General features: G+C 39.7%; 2 protein-coding genes and 1 pseudogene across 2 annotated transcripts; 1 reads left to right on the top strand and 2 right to left on the bottom strand.

Moving 5' to 3' along the window:
• Window positions 1–2,626: 2,626 nt before the first annotated feature.
• Window positions 2,627–3,713, bottom strand: LOC143880917 (basic blue protein-like). The gene is made up of 2 exons (XM_077383896.1): window positions 3,339–3,713; window positions 2,627–2,965 (listed from the first exon to the last, which is right to left on the bottom strand). Exons 1-2 carry the CDS (start codon window positions 3,511–3,513, stop codon window positions 2,766–2,768), a joined length of 375 nt encoding a protein of 124 aa, XP_077240011.1. The 5' UTR covers window positions 3,514–3,713; the 3' UTR covers window positions 2,627–2,765.
• Window positions 3,714–8,442: 4,729 nt separating this feature from the next.
• Window positions 8,443–10,343, bottom strand: LOC143881296 (basic blue protein pseudogene; annotated as a pseudogene).
• A 6,102-nt stretch (window positions 10,344–16,445) lies between these two features.
• On the top strand, window positions 16,446–19,820 carry LOC143881723 (putative auxin efflux carrier component 1c). Its single transcript, XM_077384975.1, has 6 exons — window positions 16,446–18,100; window positions 18,331–18,571; window positions 18,666–18,751; window positions 19,035–19,192; window positions 19,374–19,450; window positions 19,551–19,820. Exons 1-6 carry the CDS (start codon window positions 16,936–16,938, stop codon window positions 19,615–19,617), a joined length of 1,794 nt encoding a protein of 597 aa, XP_077241090.1. The 5' UTR covers window positions 16,446–16,935; the 3' UTR covers window positions 19,618–19,820.
• The last annotated feature ends 1,707 nt before the right edge of the window (window positions 19,821–21,527 follow it).

The following is a 21,527-nucleotide window of genomic DNA, read 5'->3' as shown; positions in this document are numbered from 1 at the left end:
AAACTGTCTAAATAGTGGTTCAAACTATTTGAATAGATCTAATAGTGGTTCAGAGGCTTCAAATAGTGGTTCAACTGTCTAAATAGTGATTCATATTGTTTGAATAGGTCTAATAGTGGTTCAGAGGTTAAAAATAGTGGTTCAACTATCTAAATATTGTTTCAACTGTAAAAAATAGTGGATCAAACTGTCTGATAGGTCTAATAGTGGTTTAGAGTGTCAAAATAATGGTTCAACTGTCTAAATAGTTGTTGAAACTTACCGAATAGTGGTTCAGTCAGAGGGACAACCACCATCAATGTAAAAGAGAATTCATAAATAAAAGAGGGAGCGAATATATCATTTCCCAGTGTAAAACATAAAATAAAAGTGAAATGATATATTCTCCTTATTTTTTACTTGGAACAATCCCCCGTAATGTAAAAAAAGAATTCACAAATACACTAGATGAAGTTGTCCAAGCAAAAAAGGGGCGAATATATCCCAAAACCAACAACAAGAGAAACAGGGAAGAAGAAACTTGTTTAGATCATAAATAAAGGTTGATTAGGGACTGATTTGAAATAAATTTGGATTGGAAATAGGATGGTAACACAAATAGAGGTTGTAGTGTTTGGGAATAATTTGTCTAGGGTAGGGTTATGCGAAAATCACATGGGGAGAATCAAGGGTTAGGTTTTTGGATAAAAAAAATAGGGCAGGGTAAGGGTTTCACCGATTTAGGGTTTAGGGTTGGGCTAGGTTAGGGATTTAGGGTTTATGGTAAGGGTTTTATGGACTTAAGGTTCCAGTGTAAACATAAAGAAAAAGTGAAATGATATATTCGCTCCCTATATTTTACTTGGGACAACCCTCTATAGTGTAAAAGAGAAAACATAAATAGACTAGAGGGGGGCCGTCCCAAGTTAAAAAGGGTGAGGGTATATCACTTCCTGTGTAAAATGTAAAGCAAAAGTGAAATATCCGTTGAAGATTTAGACAATACCCCATCTAACACGAGATATCTCGGGAAAAAAAAGTTAATTTTTTGTCATTTTCCCTAGTTTTTATGAGAAATGAGTATTTTTGTTATTTTATCAAGTAGATATTTTAGTCATTTTATATAAGGTTGGCGTATTTTTCTTATTTTATGAAAAAGGCATTTGACCATTTCTATGAAATATGGGCAGTCTGGGTATTTTCAGGCAAAATTACCATTTCCCATGTTTTTTTTTATTCTTAAGATTTTTTTTTTGATGTTCTAATTTTTTTATTTTGATAAAAAAAAAAAAAACCATTCATTTTTTTGTCATAAATACTACTATGAAATATTGAAATGGACTAGTGGAACTGTGGAGCCCATTTATTTCGATGATCCAAACTATTCAATTACTGGGGCTCACTTATTTCGATGATCTAAACCATTCAATTAATTAGTGGTCTTTACCTTATAATAGGTTGTGATAGAAAAAAAATCTTCTCGGGATGATAACCCGGCCCTCTAATATGTTTGGTGACATATGGATGGTTGAGTAAATTAATTTATATATTTACCCTTCACAACATGTGATCATGTACTTTGGAAATTACTTCCTCTTTACCCAAACCAAACTCCAAAACAAATGCCTTTTGAATAATCAAGACTCCCTTTTATTTTATGTCTTGAAATATCCAACATGAGCTTTATGGGCAGTTGTATACTCATTAACTTTCAAAATAAAAGTCTATTACGCACAAACTATGGTGCCTTCATTTCAGTTGGTGGGAGGAAATGCAGCAATAGGACTGATCGCAGCATATACCAACAGCACTTCCTGCCATATTGGGAATGGTTTGAGTTTGAGATCCCACACGGAAAGTTTGATATTGTTGTAAAACCCACCTAGTGGTGGGAAGTGGGTCACATTTACTTTGATTGACATTGCAACAAGTGGTAAGATAAAGTGGGGACCACGTCCCAACACCACCTAATCTTGTTGAGAGGCAGGTTTCAGCAACAATGAGCTTTCTTTGTGAAGCACATTTCTGTAGTATTGTATGGATCTTCTCTTCTTCCTTTGAAGAATTCCTGTTTTGGTTGTTCACAAGGGTAACAGTCACTTAGGCTACTTATCTCAGATAAACTATATGGTGGCCGACAATGTGGAAACAAGGGTGGAGAGAGAACTCCCCACGCTTGATTTTTATCCGACAATAAGTAAAAAAAAGGAGCCTTTGTTGGATCAAAATCAAGGGTAAGAGAGTTTTCTCTCACCGACCTCTACATATAAAGGTCGGCCACCGTATAAAATCTCCCCATCTCATTGGTCAAAATGATGGGACCCACCTGGGTCTTGAATATACTCTCACATAGTTGGTCCCGCCATTTCACATGTGGGTCACGTTGTATCATCTCCCAAGAGAAAACTTGTGACCGCAACAGTTACCATGGTTGACTCCTTCTTTGTACTGCTACCTAACCATCTCTTTCTCACCTACCCCTCTTTCCCTATTGTCGGAATGAGAAAGAGGGAAGAAAACCAAGATGGCAGTGTTACAAAAGTTTGGTAAAAAAACACAGTGTTTTCTTTGGCATTATCCTTCAACACTACCTAATTAATTAATTTGATGATAGCATGGCAAACAAATTGAGAAAAAATGAATAAGGTTCAAGAAACAACCACTGTCCTTTATTTAGTGCTAAATTAGTCACAAAAAGCTCAAGCATTTAGGACCACTCGTACTAGTCATCTATTAGTAAATATATGTCTTCTTATCCTAGAAGAAAACCCATATTAAAGCTCCGATTATGCTGCATTAACTGCGATCTTCATCCCGCCTTGACAATGACCCACGAAGTTGCAGATGAAGAAGTTCTGCCCCCTTGCTAGCGTGATTCGATCATTTCCGCTCTTGAAGACTTTCGATCCTCTCGGAGTGGTGCACCCACTGTAGCCATTCCTGGTCACCGCGACCACGTTGTGGATTGCTGGGCTGTACTTGAAAACTGAACCATAGGAGGCACAAGATTGTCAACTGAGTTTGAATAAAACAAGATTAAAGAAGCATCACTTATAATTTTCTTTGTAAAGCATGAAAGGAACAAGAGAAGGATCACCTATCTTAGTACTAAGATCTTGTGAATTAGTACCAATTCTTTGAGTTTTGATGAGATCCGGTGCATTTGTTGTAACGAAATTATGGGCAATTAATTGGGAACCTAGTACTATAAGATCTTGTGAATTAGTGCTAGTTATTTGAGTTCTAATGAGGTCCAATGCATTTGATGTAGCGAAATGGGCATTTGGGACTTGAAATTATGGGAAATTGGGAGTTACCAAGTACATTGGGACTTGAAATTATGAGAAATTGGGACTTACCAAGTACATCACCGGCGCTAAAACGCTTGCCGTTGGGCCAATTGACGACGTTAAATGTCCACCCACCGCTATCACCGACTGTGTAAGTGGCGGCCTGAGCAATTTCACAATGAACCAGAAGGCAAAGTAGCACGACAGCCATGGCTACGTGTGCACTGCCCCTTCCCTGAGCCATTTTATGCAAACAAATTAACCCCAAAAAAGAGAAGGAAGAAAGGAAGAAGACTCAAGGGTGGCAAGCTGTGAGAAATCTCTAATTAGGAGTGCTCCTTTTATAGGGCTTTTTGGGCATGTATGAAGGGTCCCATTCAATGAAAATAAAAAAAGAAGACTATGGTAAAATAATGATGAAAACTTGGAATTTGAGCCTCTACGCCATTGGGAGTCCAAGGAAGGACTTCTTGCAGGTCTTCCGCTAGTTAAAGGTCATTGAAAATAGCTAACCACCCAACAAAGGCCGTTAAGATGGACTTTACAGACCTTTTTTCTGGCCAGATTCACTGTGGATGGCAGAATTTTCTACTCAGGTCCCCTTTAATCAAAGTAACTTTAAATGAAAGTAGGAAAGAGTTGTCTATGTCATTACTTCCATACGCCCACACACAAGGTGAATGATAAAACAGTCATTTCCGGTGCATTTCTCGTTCCACAGTGATATGTTACTGTGGAAAAGGGGTTTCTAGACTTCTTATCATGTTGCACCAATCACAATTTTAAGGGTCCTGATATTCCCACTACCATATTTTGATAGTGAGACGAACTCACCTGGTCTTTTATTATTTAATGAGCTGTCAAAAGCTCTTGCAATTCCCAAAAAGCTCTCAACAGCCAATTAAAAAGGAAAAGGTGAGTTTGTCTTAATATCAAAACATGGTAGTGCAAATATCAGTAAGCCTAGTTTAAATATCATTTATAGAGTAACAATCCAATCCACACGATGCGATGGATGGTGTGATCCTCTCCATTAAGGTGGACCCACCATGAATTAGCATATTTGATGGAATCTTGGTCGGTTGATTTTATTATTTCCATTGTTTTTTTATAAAATAACTTTGGATTAGAATTTACAAGTGCACTTCAGGGGTCAGGATTGGCCCATATAAAGTGATCTGCTAGAAGCTCCTGGTTTGGCTAAAATATGATATTTTCATTGGGTCAAATCTGCAATATCTGACGATTCTCTAATCTTCTCATCTGGGTTACCCATTTTTGAATTGGTGGGATATTGACAGATTTCTTATCTGGACTTCAGTTTCTCTATGCAAAGAAAGGAAAGGAGAAAATTGAGGAGATTTGAGACTATGGTGGGAATTAAAAAGAAGGATATATTGGAAAGCTAACTACCCACCGAGAGATGAAGCGCATGTTCAGCCCGTGAGATGAGGCTGGCCCTCATCCATTTCACACGCACAGAGCTCTAACAGGGTAGTGGGGTTGGGATTCCTTGTTCCACCCACCCACGTTTATTTATCTTCTTCCGGGTAGGTACGCCACATACAACGTAACCGTGACGCCGCTTAGTCACAGTATCAAGCCTATGGTGGTGAAGAGTCTTGAGAGGATGACTAGTGTTGGACAAGTTGCCTTGTTTGTAAGCATCTTAACCTGGACGGGTGTGGCTCTTTGGCTTAAAGTCATGGGTATGCTCCCAGCGACGAGAGTTCAAATCCCCAGTCGTAAACCCGTTGGGTGTGGGTTTAAGGGTGATTGCGTGCATTTATGGGGATTAGTCCCGCCCTAAAATGGGGTGGGGATAACTTATGTCATAAAAAAAAGGTTGTAGGCATCTTGGCACGTATAAAATCTCTGTGTTCATCATCGGATCGGATTGGATTGGCCCGGCTGATTTTCTCAATAACTAGGTCTCTCTCTCTCTCACCACACCCAAGGTGCAGTCACGCCACAATGCTTGTGTCCTTGGACATGAAGGGGTGAAACTTGGGTCGGGTCGGGTTGAGCTTTTGGGAAAAAATGAATTGGAATCAACCCGAACCTGACCTGATTTTATGGTGAAATCTGAAGCCTAATTCCCAAAAATCGACCCAAGTTGCAATGAGCGCATGTATGTTAGGGGTGCAAGGACTGAAACCGAACCAGACCTGTTCAACCCAATTTTGGCTCAGGTTGGGTTTGATTAGGTTTGGGAAAAGCCAACCCAATTTGATTTCATTTTGCATTAGGGTTGACGCCTAGGGCAACCTGACTCGACCTAACCCCATCCTTGTCTCCCTAATTTTCGCGATATTCAAAATCTTAGGATTGTGATTTTTTTAGGCATTCTTGCCCTCGGCCAACTCTAATCCACCCTAGGTCGGGTTAGATTGATTGGGTTAGGGTTGAGGTAATGCTACCTCAGGTTGGGTGTGTGGATGCCCTTTTATAGGGGAGGAGATCCACGATGTCCATGGCGCCGGTCATGCCCTTAATTTTTCCCACATAGGGCGTAATGGGCGGCGGTTACAATCGTGGGGGCGTGGTTCCCTGAATTCCTAGGTGGAGATGGGGGATGTCGGTCTTGGTAGGAACCTTTGAATCTTTTCTCTGACGTGTGAGGCGGGTTTTGTGTAATGGTCACCCGGATTTCTTGCTTGGTGGTGGGATTTCCGTGGTCGTGCCTCATTTTCTTGAGAGTCGGTACCGATGCTGAGGGAAGTAGCTTCGGTGTGGTGTGTGGCACGAATCTGGCGGGAGAGTTGGGTCGGTATTGATAGTTCCTTTGCTTGTATTTGGAGTTGGTATTAGGGTCGGTACCGTATAAACCGATTTCATCCCCCAACACATAATTAGAGCGCCATAAAGGATCAAAATGCCTACATCATGCATAATTGTATATCAAGAGCAATCGGAGCCGATCAAGCTACCAATCAAGCATATATAAACACAAAGCTAATCGAGAGAGGAACTAAGAAATGACAATTTTGTCACTACCACTCTTACAATCTAAGAGCCCATTCCTCTTTTTATCCTTCTTCAAAAATGATAAAAGACAACTAATAAAATAAAATCCCTAATGTCTCTTGGATTTTAAGAAGCGATTGCGAGTCCAAAATAGGCAACCGTGACAAGCATGATTGAGTCAAGGCAACCCATGGCTTTAGTACACCCCATGCTGAACCCAAGCTAAACCTAGATCAAGGTTACCTGATAAAATAACCGACACCCATCTTCTTGTCTAATCAAGTAGTGCCTACCCCATATCTTCAATTTTAATATGAGAAATATCCTGACACTTATAAATATCCCCACCCTCACAGTCAAGGACTCAAGGGTACATCCATTCTTTTCATTCGCCAAATATGCCCATAACTCTTCAAACATATATAAAAAATTTAAAAAAAATTTGACCCATGCTTAGCATACTAATAACCTAATCTCTGTGCTGATTAAGCCTAGCCCTTCATCCTAAACCACAGGGATGGGGCCGCCATATATTGGTGATCCAAGATAAATTTTATCTTATGCACGGCTCAGATCAACTAAAGCAGAGGCCCATATATGCAATATTGCTATGCCTCACTGTACGTATCACAATGAGATTGTATCCCACTTTTGGATGATCTGAACCATTCATTTTATGTCTTGTTTTGGATCCTGTGCAATTCAAAATTGGAAAATGATATGGAGACCGAGAGTACCACCGAGCACGGGACCTGCAATTAGAATGCGCCATGTGCGCAAAAGAAATTCCGTTTTTTTTTTTAATTTTCCTAAACTTAAGGATTTGCTCAGGTCATTTGTGAGTACGTGGCCATAATCAATTTGTTAGGTCCCCTTTTCGGTGGTGCTCTCGGTTTCCCTAGCATTACTCTTCAATGTAATCCATTTTTAAAAAAAATTTCTGAACGTGAAACATTGCCTAGATGTGGGTTTTGATTGTTCAGGTCATTCAAAGGTAGGATCCATTACTCCTTGGGTGTTCCTCATTGTATGTAATCACAAATTTATATTGAAGGGGCTCTTCTAAAGCATTCATCCTCTGGAGCTTCCAAAGTCCTGTTTGAGTTGATGACACAATAATTAGCAAACTAATTAGTTAAAAAGCAATGAATAGAGCGTGTTTAATATGTTTGGGTTTTTTGAAAAAATGGATTTATTAAAACGAGTACATGTATGTACATAGTCATGCTTTCGTATCATCAGTATATCATTTCCATAGGATGATCTTGACCCTCTCATCTGTAGAGGGACTGCACATTATAGAAACCTCTATAGATTCGAGGGTTAGGATCATCCTTTGGAAATGGATTTCAGGGTACAACTTATTTACATTGTGGTCTGACAAATGAACAGTTTGGATCAACCTATGAAGTGGGCCCCACTATACTTTTTTGAAAAATACTAGACTTCACTGCCACATATAATATAAAATCTCCTTCCAACTCTACCTCTATGGGAAAGGGAAATGTTATCGGCAGTGCTGTATTTTGATGAGGGCACTCCTCACTTTATTAAAAGTACGGTATGGCCCGCACCATAGGATGATCCAAACCATCCATTTGACAGGCCACAGCCTCAATAGGTTGTGCCCTAAAAATCATTTCCATAGGTTGATCCTAACCCTCTGATCTGAATGTTAGATGGTCGATCCTAACCCTATATAGATTGGAGGGTTAGGATCAACTTATGGAAATATTTTTTGGGGCACAACCTATTTAGGCCGTGGCCCATCTCATGGACGGTTTGGATCATCTTATGGTGCAGGCCATACTGTACTTTTGATAAAGTGAGGAGTGACCTCATCAAAATACACTAGTGCTTATAACATTTCCCATGGGAAATGATGGATATATTTTCCCACTATTGTATTTATGACTATTCTTTTAACACTACAAGGGGGTGGGCCCAGGAAGAAAAGGGAGCAAATATATCACTACGCTAACTAATTAAATGCCTTTATCAACAAATAGAGAAGAACAGAAATGCTGATATCGCGACAAACAAATAGAGTAAAATAGAACAAAGGCTCAAGAACAACCATTATCCTTTATTTAGTACTAAATCAAATTACATAAAGCCCAAACATTTGGAACTGCTCTCAGAGTAATCATCTATTAGCAAATGTCTTTTTGTTTATCCTAGATGAAAACCCAGATTAAAGCTCTAATTAATGTGCCTGAACTGCGATCTTGATCTTCATCGCGGCCTCACAGTGACCCGGGAAGCTGCAGATGAAGTAGTTCATTCCCTTTTCAAGCGTGATCTGATCATTTCCGCTCGTAAAGACTTTAGATCCAGCGGGAGCGGTGCAACTATCGTAGCCATTGCTGTCCACCACAACCAAATTGTGTGCTGCTGGGTTGTACTTGAAAACTGGACCATAGAAAGCACAAGATTATCAAAAGAAGCATCACTAGTATTTTTTATTTTTTTTGTAAAGCATAGAAGTGAAAATCAGGGGCCTTTCGGGATCCCTTGTATGTATGGTTGATGCGCTTGAAGTAGTTATGTATTTTTTAGAAAGTACAGTAATTGGGTTCATTGCTTTTATAATGTGCAGTCCGTCAAGATAGGTTAGCAAGGGAAGGGTGCTCTAGGCCAAAGTTGGAACTGTGTGATTTCCTTCCCCCTTGAGTGGATTTTCGGGGTGGTGTATTCTTGTTTTTGGTATTGTCATGTACTTTTCATTTCATTAATATAAATATTTGCCATTCAAAAAAAAATAATAATAATAAATTTTGTGCAGTCCCTCTACACGTCGGAGTGTTAGGTTCATCTTATGGAGATGATCTTCGGGGTATACATCAATCTGGCATGTGTTTAGTGACTCATTTGTGGCCCAATAAATGAACATTTTGTACAATGGATGTACCACCCCGGATATTTGATCCAACGGCTTCTCATCATATAATTTCCCTCTTTTAACACTAGTTTATCTTGGTCAAAAAGTAAAGGATTGTTAGAATATGTGGGATCCAACAGTTGGATTGTGTTAAGATCTCACCGTTAGATCTTCTTGCGAGAGATTAGGCAAGTTGGTTAATGAGGCAACCCACTAGAATAGGCAGCTAAATTTAATTAGTAAGTAGATTAGATTAGAATATTCCATCATTATCTCTGTCCATAGTCTGCTTGATCTCTTTCTATGTTTATCATGTATGTGCTCAATATAAGCACACCTTGAGCTCTATTGTAAATCATCCAAGATTAGTGAATATCTCCAAAATTCTTCATGGTATATCGATTTTCAATCCATATGCGTTTGAGGGGGCATGTTAGAATTTGTGGGATCCAACAGTTGGATTATGTTAAGATCTCACCGTTGGATCATCTTGGAGGTAGATTGGGTATGTTGGCTAAATGAGGAGACTAGATAAATTAGGCAAGTGGATATGAAGAGGCAAGCGAGAAATATTAGGAAAGTAGATTTAATTAGGTAGATTTGATTAGGATTCTTTCTTCCATAGTTATCTTGATTTCCCTTCCATCCTTATCATGTAAGTGCTCTATATAAGCACTAACCTACTCTTTGTAATTTATTCAAGAATAATATAAATTCTCTAAAATTCTTCAAGGATAGAAGGGAAAACTTGAGAAATTATACGATGAAAGGCCTCGTATAAACACCGTAACGTGGTGCGGCAGAAGTACCACCCTTGATATTTGATCCAACACCGGTTCCTCAAAATGTGAGTCACTGTTGGATCAAATATCAAGGTTGGGATGATGGGTACGTGTTTGTACGGCCTTTCATCATACAATGTCTTGGGAACACATAAGGATAATGATATCTTAGTGCTAAGTTATTGTGCATAATTGATTATTTTTAGTTCGATGAGAGCCAGTGCATTAGCTATAACGAAAGATGGAGATTTGGGAAATACCAAGTACATCTCCTCCTACGAATCTCTTGCCATTGGGCCAATTGACGGTGTTAAATGTCCACCCACTGGCATCTCCAACAGTGTAAGTGGCAGCTTGAGCCATCTCAGAATGAACCATGACGAAAAGTAGCAAGGCAGCGAGGACTGCCGTGGCTGGGTGTGCACTTCCTCTTCCCTGAGCCATGTTATGATACCAAATTAACACAATAGAAGAAAGAAAACAGGAACAAGACTCATAGGGTGGCAAGCTATGAGAAAGCTCTAACAAGGAGGGTTCCTTTTATAGTGCTTTTTCGAGCACGAGCAAAGGGCCAACTTCAATGGGAATACAGTATAGATGAGTGCTCGTTAGTTATCCAAATCTCTCTAAATGACAATTCATTAAAAATGTAAAATCTTGAGAAATCTCTCTAAATGACAATTCATTAAAAATAGAAAATCTTGAGAGATTGGACAATCTCTCCATGTCGCAATACGATATCTAGTCTTGGCTACATACCATTTCTGTATTTACCGTAGTATGTTTGGCCATTTCTTCACCCCAAATTGCAATGAATTGATTGTGGAAGCTTAAGAAATAGTTGTGATCATATATTTGATTTGTTCTATAGTTATATATTGAACTCTCTTACTATGAAAAGGCTTCAAGTGTAAAAATATATGAGATATAATAAGATCTTATAGATTTGATTAGGTGGTAGATTAAGTAGGAATGCTTGCTTAGGCAACTAGATTAGATTGTTATTATCTTCTTAATTAAATCTTATCTATTATCTATAGCCGTTATCACAAAGGTTCTCTATATGAACACATCCAGGATTGATAGAAATCTTACTTTTTATTATAAAGATCATACTGTAAGTTGGGCTTTGGCCTGGATGATGTTGACAAGAAGAGCTTGCACAGAAACTTGGACTTGGATTACCTAGAGCGGACTATCTCTATCGGTGTATCGCGCCGGATAAGTCTAACGGCTAGTACTGGATCGGCCTCGATCTGGTGCGTTGAATCGTGTCCCCTGCTGCAGTGCATTATTTGCATTGCAGCAGGGGATAAGATAACTAGGATTTTGCAGTCCATAAGTTTACTGCACCATGGTCCAGACACCGTGGACCTTGCTGTTGAGATCATAGGTAGCAAAACTTCTTTGGAAAAAAAACGCATTTCGTAGGCTCCCCGTTTATTACTTCGTTTACAAGTTTCTAAGACAAATAGGAAAATGTTCAAAACACGTTTAACACTTACTAAAATTTTAAACCTATTAAGCATGTATTTTCGTGTTTTTCGTTTATCTAACACTTTTTAATCACTACGTTCTCTTGAGCCAATAGGGGCTCCAACAGGTCAGGGTTCTACCCTCCGAACTGGGGATTTGGCTGCCACAGGACGTGTTGAAAGTACGGTTGCTGGGGTTGATTGGATTGCTGTGGGAGCTAGGTTAAAGAACATAACCCACATGGGTCTACGTCCAATGCCGAATTGAGATTTCATTTGCACGATTGAGTCATACAAAAATCAACATTTTAGAGATTGGGTCTGTCGATATTGTTGGCCATCAAAATTGAGCCCTATTGCGCATCCCGCTTGTTGCAGATGATTCTACATCACTGATCAAGGTGAAGAAAAAGATGTCCGAAATATGATTTTAAGCCGTTTAATTATTTAAGCCTCAATCTTGTTAATGAGATCTCCATTCTGCATCAGATCTAGGTCCATTGGGTCACCCGATCATGGCCCGTCAGATCAACAGCTGTGATCACCAAGCACTTCAATGAGTGCATATTAGATCATGGTCGTTTTCATTCAACAAGATGAGATGGTCCTGCTAGTCCATTTCCCATTTATTTGGGAGATGTTAAATAGCCCCCTTATCTAAGCTATAGTTTAGGAACACTTTCCTCTAAAAAAAAACCGTTCCTAAGCTATAGCTTATTTAAGCTTTAGCTCAAAAACACATGTGGCCCCACATTTTTCGGAGATCCAAAGCATTCATTTGGAAGGCCCTTCCATGGATAGGGTGTGTACCAAAAATCAGCCCTATAGGATCATCCTAACCCATTCAAAGATGGAGTGGAAAATGAACAGACACTGTGTGTCCATGTTTCTTCCCATTTTCTCCCTCAACAGATGGCAGGGTTAGGATGATCCTCTAGGCTTAAAAACACATGTGGCCCCACATGTTTTGGGGGATCCAAAGCATTTATTTGGAAGGCTCTTCTATAGATAGGGTGTGTACCAAAAATCAGCCAGCCCTATAGGATGGCTGATTTTATGTCTTGTTTTGGATCCTATGCAATTCAAAATTGGAAAATGATGTGGAGACCGAGAGTACCACCAAGCATATGACCTGGAATTAGAATGCGCCACGTGTGCCAAAAAAAAAAATTCCGTTCTTTTATTTAGAGATTGCTCAGGTCACTTCTGAGTACGTGGCCATAATCAATTTGTTAGTGTTGGAATTAGGGGTGTAAACGAGCCGAGCCGAGCCGAGCTTGGCCAGGCTCGGCTCGGCTCGTTAAGCTCACAAGCTCGGCTCGGCTCGGGCTCGCTCAGGCTCGCGAGCCTTACCGAGCTCGGGTTATATTATGTTCACACCCCTCATCTTCCCTGGACAGCCCTACTAGTGTAATTTGACTACTTTTTTTACACTATGGGGGGTGGTCCTAGTAACAAATGGGGTTCCAAAAATGAAGTGACTTATTTTGCCCCCCCTTTTCACTTCATGGACAACCCTTTTAATGTATATATTAATATATAATATATATATATTTAAATATATTAAATTCTTAACGAGCCTTAACGAGCCGAGCCTGGCCTAACCCGGGCTCGGCTCGTTAAGGATTCGAGCCGAGCTTTTTTCGAGCCGAGCCAAAATTGACACCCTTAGTTGGAATGAAACCAACAGTTAGGTCCCCTTTTCGGTGGTACTCTCGGTTTCCCTAGCCGTACTCTTCAATGTAATCCTTTTTTTTCAAAACGTGAAACATTGCCTAGATGTGGGTTTTGATTGTTCAGGTCATTCAAAGGTAGGATCCATTACCCCTTGGGTGTTCCTCATTGTATGTAATCACAAATTTATATTGAAGGGGCTCTTCTAAAGCATTCATCCTCTGAGCTTCCAAAGTCCTCTTTGAGTTGATGACACCATAATTAGCAAAATGGTGCCGAAATCCTCTTCGTGGGCAAGCTTACATTTCCAACATGGCTTGGGTAGAGGCTTGATACTTGCTCGTCCTGCGCTTAAAGAACACATGTTACGGCGTTAGGGGTCTTAGAGTTTGGAATCTGGGAGACCACTCCGACGCTCAAGTTACAAATCTGGGAGAGTTTGGTAAAAGTTACTTTTTATAAGAGACTAGAAGTGTGGTGGGAAAAATAGTCCCACGTCGGAAGAAAGCGATGGGTATATAAAGCTTCACACACCTCTTCTTTTCTTTATTGCAAATTGGGTTTTAGCCTATGGTTAGAGCCGCGGAACCCCGCACGCGCGCATGGCATTCGCTGTAGGGCACTTTTTGGTGCACTTTGCACACACACATCGTCGCAATTGGAGCGCTTAAATTTTTTAGATTTGATCTTAGTCGTTGGATCAAAAGTGAGATCCGGATCGTAGTATCGCGTTGGATAAGTCTAACGACTAGTGCTGGATCGGCCTCGATCTGGTGCGTTGAATCATGTCCAATGGCTAGTGTCTGATCGGGTACAATCTTGACCATTTGATCGTTTCCATTCATGTCCCAACATTCAGAAGCCAATCGGGTGCGATCTAAGCCTTGGGTTGATGATCGGTCGTGATCTAGAGGCTATAGGGGAAGGGTGGAGGTTTTACACAAACCAATAACCACTCTAGGATTGATCTCGACCATAGCATCACGGATGGGCACGATCTAACGGTCAGGATTCAACCCGCTATGAAAAGGTGTCCTATATGGGTGTAATTCAAACAGAAAAGTCACCCGAGACTCTATAAATACAACAGAAAAATGTCCATTACCACAAGAATTCGAATTTAGTCATCCTAAAGACATTTCTCACTCCCTTAAATCGCTATAACTTTGTTGTTTACTGTCTTTTTAAAGTTTTTTTTGAAGCGTATTGTTATTCTGCAGAAACAATGGTTTCAAATTTCAGTTTCGAAAAGCGTTTCGGACCTCACCGAAACCAAAATTTTAGTCCGAAATTTCAAAATTTTGAGCAAAATACACAAAACCAAATAAAATAATACTTTATTTCATAATTTCGGTTGAAATTTTGGGAAAGTATTAAATAATTACAAAAATCTAGATTTTTGAGTGAAATTCCTGAAATTTCGGCCGAAATTTCAGGGAAAATGAAATTTCGATCAAAATATTATAACGTTTCGGGTATCTACAATTTCGGTTTCGGGGTTGACCGAAACCTGAAATTTCGGATTTCGGTCAAAATTTAAAACCTTGCAGAAGCAGACACTTGAGTCTCACATGCTTGTAAAATTTAAGGGTGATTCGTGTTTGGTGCCTTTTAGTGCGAAACGTCATCAAGCAATTGGTTAGGATCCAGGCTTCATTGTATATTGGAAATGAGTTTGAGGTCCTCTTTGCACACTATTGGTGGGGTTGAATTATCGTCTTAAGGAAAGCGATTGTGCGCCTTGAAGTATCTCTATTCTACAAATCTCCACCTTGTTTTTTCAACAATATTGAGGAGAACGAATGGTAAGGAGCAACTTTTTGGACTATTAAAAGATTGAGTAAAAGTGTTGTTTTGGAGAAAGGTGCTTTTGCATTTCTTTTTTGGAGCCCCCCTCCCCCACGGTTAGTTTTTTAAGCACCACGATTATCCTATGTAACTTTTGATCTGATCGTAATCGCTGTTATCGATCGTACGCCATCCCTGCGTCACAAGGTCCTATTTCTTTTGAATTTTGAGAACTGATCCAGAGTCCAAAACTGATTATTGGACTCCAAATTAACGTAAATTTGGGTCCAATCATGAGCTTTGGACTCACAATCAATTTTGAAAATGCAAAACGTAAATTTGCGTCCAATAATCAGCTTTGGATTCACAGTCAATTCTCAAAATCCAAAAAAAAAAAGAAAAAGAAAAAACGCCTAAGACAAAGCTAAACCATTGATTTTTGTTGTCCTTTATCATATACGCAGCATGTTCGAGATGGGACCAAGATCAAGTGGCATCCTGATGTTCTACAAGATCGACGGTCTTGATTTAACATACATGAAGCCAAAAAGTTTGCCAAAAGGTCTACCATTGATCCAGAGAATGACATTATGCCATGTAGGTCTGGAAACCAATAGCTTCGCAAGTTACAACAGCTGGACAGTAACTCTGACGTCCATATTCATGGCAACTAACCCATAAAATCAGAGGAACAAATTTCGGGCGCTGGGTGTACAGCCGAAAGAATTATTTGCATTGCAGCAGGGGATAAGATAACTAGGATTTTGCAGTCCATATGTTTACTGAACCATGGTCCCGACACCGTGGACCTTGCTGTTGAGATCATACGTAGCAAAACTTCTTCGGCTCCCCGTTTATTACTTCGTTTACAAGTTTTTAAGACAAATAGGAAAATGTTCAAAACACGTTTAACACTTATTAAATGCGTGTTTTTTTTTGCCAATAGGGGGGGGTCCAACAGGTCAGGGTTCTACCCTTGAAACTGGGGATTTGGCTGCCACACGACGTGTTGAAAGTAAGATCATGGCCCGTCAGATCAACAGCCGTGATCACCAAGCACTTCAATGAGTGCATATTAGATCATGCTCGTTTTCGTTCAACAAGATAAGATGGTCCTCCTGCTAGTCCATCTCCCGTTTAATTGGGAGATCTTAAATACCCCCCCTTATTTACAAAGAACACCCCCTTCTAATTTTTTTACGGCCAAAGATGATGTAATAAAATAAAAATTTATAGGGACTGATATCCGCACGAACCTGTCTGTATAATCGGACGACACGACTTTGTTTTACAAGCCGTACACGATTTGCTACAATCGATGGTGTTTATGCACGCGCAAGGAATATCGTTTATTCCCGCAAAAGCGAATATGAGCAAATGAAATGATGATCTGAAAAAAAAAAAAAAACACTGTAACATGTTTGTATTTTCCTATGTTCAATCCTTTTCTTCCCAACCTCTAGTCTGTATAAAAATCACAAAAAACGGTGGATTTTACCGGTTTCTTTTTCATCGAAAAGAACAAACAGAATACAATACAGAAAACCCTGTGCTTCGAAATGGGCGTTAGTGACTGACGCATCATATACTCCCTCTATATAACAAAACCCAACACTCTCCTCCATCTTTAATCATCTCTCCCTCTGCACTCTCCCCATTCTTTTCAGTCAGTTTCCAACAAAACAAAAAAACAAAAAAACTAGTACTACAAGAATCAGATCCTTTTATCCCTTCTTATATTCATCTCTTCCTCTCCTTCCTTTCATTGAACCCACAAAGAATCAACACAAAGCAAAACCATTAACCATCTCCCCCAAAAGACAAGAAAAAAACCCAAAAATAAAATAACCCATCTAGCTTTGGAGACTGAGCTCTCTCTCTCTCTCTCTCTCTCTCTCTCTCTCTCTCTCTCTCTCTCTCTCTCTCTCACTAGTCTAATACTAATACTTTGTATTCTGCTTACTACAATCCACTACACAAAACAAAACCAAAACACATGCTCCTAGATGCCCTAAACCCATCTCTTTTTCCTCCTCCTTTTACCTCTTCATCTTCCTTTCTCTCTTCTCCTTTCTCTCCTTCATCTTTCCTAACAAAAGATGATAAACATATCAGATTTCTACCATGTTATGACCGCCGTAGTCCCCCTCTACGTGGCCATGATCTTAGCTTATGGCTCCGTAAAATGGTGGAAAATTTTTACCCCCGATCAGTGCTCAGGCATAAACCGATTCGTCGCTCTTTTCGCAGTCCCTCTCCTCTCTTTCCACTTCATATCTACCAACAACCCTTACACCATGAATCTCCGTTTCATATCTGCTGATACCCTTCAAAAACTCGTAGTCTTAGCTGTTCTAGCTATCTGGAATAAAGTTAGCAAAAAAGGGTGTTTGGAATGGACTATAACTCTCTTCTCTCTTTCCACTCTCCCTAACACTCTAGTTATGGGCATTCCTCTTTTAAAAGGAATGTATGGAGAATATTCAGGTAGTCTCATGGTACAAATAGTTGTTTTACAGTGCATCATTTGGTACACCCTTATGCTCTTCTTGTTTGAGTATAGAGGTGCAAGAATTCTAATCACCGAGCAGTTTCCGGCCACCGCTGGGAGCATAGTCTCAATTGCCGTGGACTCTGACGTTATGTCGCTCGACGGCCGGGAACCTCTTGAAACTGAAGCTGAGATTAAAGAAGATGGGAAGCTTCATATAACTGTTCGAAAATCCAACGCTTCGCGGTCGGAGATCTTTTCTCGGCGGTCTCAGGGACTGTCGGGGACTACTCCTCGGCCGTCTAATCTGACCAACGCCGAGATATATTCATTGCAGTCTTCAAGGAATCCAACTCCGAGGGGTTCGAGCTTTAATCATACTGATTTTTATTCCATGGTGGCCGGAGGTAGGAACTCCAATTTCGGCCCATCGGAGGCCCGAGGCCCGACACCAAGGCATTCGAATTTTGAAGAAGAGAGTGGTAACCCTAAGTCAAGATTTCATAGTCATAATAATGCTCATTATCCTGGGCCGAATCCGGGCATGTTTTCTCCTACTGGGTCTAAGTCCGTTTCTGGTCCGAATACTGTAATGGGTACTAAGAAGCCTAATGGTCAAGTTCTGGGGAAAAAGGAAGAAGGGGGGAAAGATCTTCATATGTTCGTGTGGAGTTCGAGTGCTTCTCCTGTTTCTGATGTGTTTGGTAGTCAGGAATATGGAGGTGGTGATCCTTCTGTTAAAGAAGTTCGTATGGCAGTTTCTCCAGGAAATGGTACGTTTGTTAAACCAGTTAGATATCAAGATCTAACCCTTAGAATGAGCTAAAATTTTGACATGTTTTCGATCTATAAGTATTTTTTATGGGTTTAAAATTTCAGGTCGATCGGTTAAGTACTAATATACGATTTGTCCTTTCATGTCCGAATCTAGTTTTTTTTTTTTTTCACACATTCTTTCTAGTAACTGCTTGATAGAATTGATATTCTGCCTGGGATTTGACAGGAGAGGCTCAACGAGAGACCCCAAAAGAGTATCTAGAGAGAGAGGAATTCAGCTTTGGGAATAGAGAGTTGCAAGAAGCTGAAATGAACGGAAGTAAGATGAGTGATGGAAAGGGTAAAGCCATGCCCCCGGCTAGTGTCATGACGAGGCTTATTCTGATCATGGTTTGGAGGAAACTTATTCGAAATCCTAACACTTATTCCAGCCTAATCGGTCTCACCTGGTCTTTAGTCTCTTTTAGGTATTGTTATTATGCTAAAATATAAACATCTTTCTTTAATTGAGTGTTTAGTATCCATAAAACTTTGGACTTACATATCTTGGGTTTGTTACAGGTGGCATGTTAATATGCCTGCAATTGTAGCCAAGTCTATCGCCATACTGTCGGATGCCGGACTTGGAATGGCAATGTTCAGCTTGGGTGAGTTGTAAGAAACCCAGATGTAAAGAAGCATATGAATATATCTTGATTTGGTTGTTTGCGTCATTTCATCTCCTTCCTTGTTAGAGTTGGTGTTATTTAATCATTTATACTTCAACACTCCTCTCCTTTTGGGTTATTAGCCACTCTGATAGCTCTATACCATGTCAAACAACCAATTGCTCCAAAAGCTTAAGATGTTAGAGTTGGTGTTATCTAATGAGTTATACTTTTTAACATTCTAGTTCTTATGAAATGGTCATTCTTTTTTATGTGTTTTCAGGACTGTTCATGGCATTGCAGCCGAGGATCATAGCATGTGGGAATTCGATAGCCACTTTTGCAATGGCCGTGAGATTCCTTACAGGACCAGCTGTAATGGCAGCAGCTTCCATTGCTGTTGGATTGCGAGGAGATCTCTTACACATAGCTATTGTACAGGTCACCACCATCACTACTCCCTCTCTTCTTTTCTGACAGAAAGAATCCAAGAAGCAAACCCTTTTTTTATTCAAAAACAAAAGAATGGGTTTAAAGGCAATATAAAAGTTGACCTTTGTTTTAACTTTTTTTTTTTTTTCCTTTCTGATGTTTGGTTTGGTTTGGTTTGGATGAAAAACAGGCTGCACTACCTCAAGGCATTGTCCCCTTTGTTTTTGCAAAGGAATACAACGTACATCCAGATATTCTCAGCACGGCGTGAGTAAATCTCCTACACCTCTTTTTTCTCATCCTTTTAGCATTAAATCCCAAGCTATCTAAAGGCCTGAAGCCTTTTCTTTTGTTTTCTGAATTGCAGGGTTATTTTCGGAATGTTGATTGCATTGCCCATAACTCTCGTTTACTACATTTTACTTGGGCTATGAAACCCTGAAGGAGGAGATCATAGAGGGATGAATTCGATTCGGATCTTTGGATGTTGGCCTCCGAATTGGGCTGTCTTAGAAAATTGTAAAATTATGTGTTAGCAGTGAATTAAGCTCTTTGATAGTTTGTTTACAATATCTGTTTACTTGGAGCATAGCTTTTACAGTAGAGTGAGGAATGGAATGGCATTTGTTTGATTTAATGGCTAGTGTTTGTTTGGAAGAGAGTTTTTTATGTAATGAGTTTTTGTCGTCTCTGCCAAAGGTAAAAAGGGAAACTTTGCTGATGAGTGAAGAAAGGGTCCCTCCATTAGACAGTGTTTGATTTTGATGTGGACTCCTTTCGCATATTAAACGACAGCTATTCTTCTTTCCTCGCAGTCATATTTTACATGCATATTTCATCCCCTTATCGCTCCTTTTTTCTATGCTTTTCTTAAAGTTAAATGCCCTCATTTCTATACTATTGTAACTTTTTAATTTTTTTTTTAACCTTGGATGGAGATGGACGGCTGGATTTTTATCTTCTCAAAAAACATTCCATCACCCCATGAAAACTTGAAAATGGTATAGCTTCGCATGTGATATGCACGGTGCTTTAACACGTGGCACATGCCACCCAATCAAAACTTCTTTCGGCTTGGCAGTTGGCACTTAGAAAAAAAAAAAACTTGTGTGACACATGCGACGTGTGCATTAAGATTAGGAGAGTGATAAATCGACTTCCAAATATAATAAATCGACTCCCCACGTGTCTTTCTCTCTCTAAGATTGAGGTCGTTTATCACTGCCCTTAGGAGAGATAGACACATGTGGAGTTGATTTATCATTTTGGGGGGTCGATTTATCACTGCCCTTAAGACTAAGGTCGTTTTTATTTATCAAGAAGTGTCTTCCTAGTTGATCTACAAAAATTTTGCAAGGCTTTTATTTTCTTTCGGGCTAGTTTAGGGCTATAACAATAAATGTGCCCCCCTCTGGTGTTTTTACGACTATCAACCATTTTGCATTGATTGAGGTGTGTCCCTAGTAAAAAAAATAAGTATAAGGAATAAAAGGGTTTTAATTTATAATCTCCCTTGATCTTGTCGTGTCTGATAGGGATAAATAGAGGGGCCAACCAACATTTATTGGAGAAGGATTATGTTAGGCTTGCCCGAGGCAGTCAAACTTATGCCATAGTAATAATGGGAATCTGCAGAAACTTTGGTCTCAATTAAAAGGGAGGGAGGCAAAGATAACTGTTACATTCTTACTTTAGTGCTTTCCCACTACCTTTTTGTGAGTGTTTTAGCTGTCAATAAAGTGTGATTATCTTTAATTGTAGCATTTGAACTGTGTGGGGCTGTCAATGGAGCTAGCGTCCTCTAAAAGAATACACGAATACAGGGCACAGATATATGTAAATGCTACTCAACACTAGTTCAGTTTCACCGGATGGAGGATCCAAAATGAATCATGACCCTGACCTGACTCCAAAAAAAGGATCCAAAGAACATTCTGAAAAAGATCCAGCCGATAAGGGACCCATAATCGATCTGATCTGATTTGGCTCTCATGATGCATCACCATTTGGCTTAAAGCACCTCTGCCAACCGGCCGGTCCTCTCTTGCATGACAAAGTAACAAGAGATTAGGCAATGCGTGCTAGGCTAAATCTTAGGTATCAAAATAAATAGAATTTGAAAGAATTAACAAGTAGGAATGTACACCTACATGGTTAAGAGATTCTGCTGCTGATTTCATGGTCATTGTTGGCAAAAGGGACTTGAAAATTACACTTGAAACTAAGGTAACCATCCACCGAGTCCCACCTTTGAATGATCCGAACCGTCCATCTGATATTCTAGGCCCTAAAAATCACGTGAATATTATTTTCTGTTGAATGTGAACCGTTGGCTAAAGACAGT

This window comes from Tasmannia lanceolata, unplaced genomic scaffold, assembly GCF_043159265.1.
Source record: "Tasmannia lanceolata isolate RefF3 unplaced genomic scaffold, GAP_Taslan_0.1 ptg000007l, whole genome shotgun sequence".
NCBI lineage: Eukaryota > Viridiplantae > Streptophyta > Magnoliopsida > Canellales > Winteraceae > Tasmannia > Tasmannia lanceolata.
Note: the sequence above shows the minus strand (reverse complement) of the source record. Positions and strands in the feature narration are given on the sequence as shown.